This window comes from Plasmodium inui (genome assembly GCF_000524495.1).
Source record: "Plasmodium inui San Antonio 1 unplaced genomic scaffold supercont1.142, whole genome shotgun sequence".
Lineage (NCBI taxonomy): Eukaryota > Apicomplexa > Aconoidasida > Haemosporida > Plasmodiidae > Plasmodium > Plasmodium inui.
Genome location: NW_008481976.1, coordinates 10,799 through 12,329, shown reverse-complemented (window position 1 = coordinate 12,329; position 1,531 = coordinate 10,799). Strand labels below are relative to the sequence as shown.

Genomic DNA, 1,531 nt, shown 5'->3' with positions numbered 1-1,531 from the left:
CATGTTCCACCATCTCATACAGTTGTGCTCTTTATATAAAACTACAGCACGTATATCTGTCAACTTCATCCAATGATTTCATTCATATAATACTATTCCTGAGACACACATACATGGTTGAAATAATGGTATCCCCTGTATTTCAATACTATTTAAATCATAGTACGGCGCCCACATTAGTATTCATCCCCACATTGTTATTCCTACCATATGTATACTCGGCAGACATCCAGACTATTCACATGATAGTACTCTGGGATTAGCAACACTCGAAGCTAAGAATTTATTCTGACACAGGCATAATTTAATGACTTCGGTACACTTGGTAGAGCGGTGCTGCTAAAGTCATAGAGCTTCACGCCTTTCACCACTGTTAATATAATAATATTTCAAGAACTGATAACAGTCCGTAGCAGTAGTGTCCTTTGTATAATAGCAGCCGAAATCCTGGAGTTTGAAGTTCAGATTCTTCAAATAGTTGTGCTCCAAACACATCAATAATCTGCCCGAAATTGTGCTCCCTAAATGACTGTACTACACACATCAGTATACTCACTAAATATGGTTTCCGATTATGCATACTACCTACGGAGGTATTCTATTAAGAAAACAATGCACAACAGATATTACCACAGCTCAGCCATTAGTACATTCACACAACGCTACTACAGCAACTTCCGTAATCATCATCACTGCAAATCCATACACATCTGTACTGTACACGCAATAGTCCGGTTGCCATATTCATACACTCGACGGAATAGTGTTCTCCAAATAATGACCCTCGTGGAATATGAATATTTCACACACACAAGTAAGGTTTATATCGTAGTACTCCTGGCACCATTGTACTATCGAAACAGTGGTGTCCCTAACATTTCTTAAAGGTTGTACAATGCCTTACTTCATATGATTGGACCATTAAACTTAAATACCCCCCCCTTACATAATGGCCCTTCAAAGACAAGAATGCTCATCTAGTTACAGCATTCGGTACATAACCGTAATAATCTTCAAAAGTTGAAAGACTGAGGAGGTCTATGCGGTTTACACAACAGTACGCTTCATATAAAACTATTAAGGGAACGCTCGTACCCTCTATGGTGTAACTCTCTGCATATAATAGAACATTATGCCATATATCATATCGAGTTTAACATACATTACTTCAAAGTACGGTCATAAGTTTGTCACCCTTCGAATAGTAAGGTACCAAGCATTTTAACACTCTGGAAATATGATTATGGCATATACCTATGTACTCTTCACAGAATGATACTTCAAGTCATTGATATTTCCCATACAAGTGTGCATTTCAAATGAAGGTATTATCCAACCGAGAGTATTGTTAACATAAGCATTTTACTTGTACACGCATACTCTCTAAAGGATAGTACCACAGATATAGTCCTACTAATAGACGCACATAACTTCAGATCAGATAGTATCCGTAGAACAATAGCACTCCTGGAAGCTCAATAGCGGAGACAAACAAGTACTCCTAACATAATCATACTCCCGGAGTAGCAAT

General features: G+C 37.9%; 1 protein-coding gene across 1 annotated transcript; it reads left to right on the top strand.

Moving 5' to 3' along the window:
* Positions 1 to 612: 612 nt before the first annotated feature.
* C922_05704 (hypothetical protein) lies at positions 613 to 885 on the top strand (the record flags this gene model as incomplete). Its single annotated transcript, XM_008821275.1, has 1 exon — positions 613 to 885. One exon carries the CDS (start codon positions 613 to 615, stop codon positions 883 to 885), a length of 273 nt encoding a protein of 90 aa, XP_008819497.1.
* Positions 886 to 1,531: the final 646 nt, after the last annotated feature.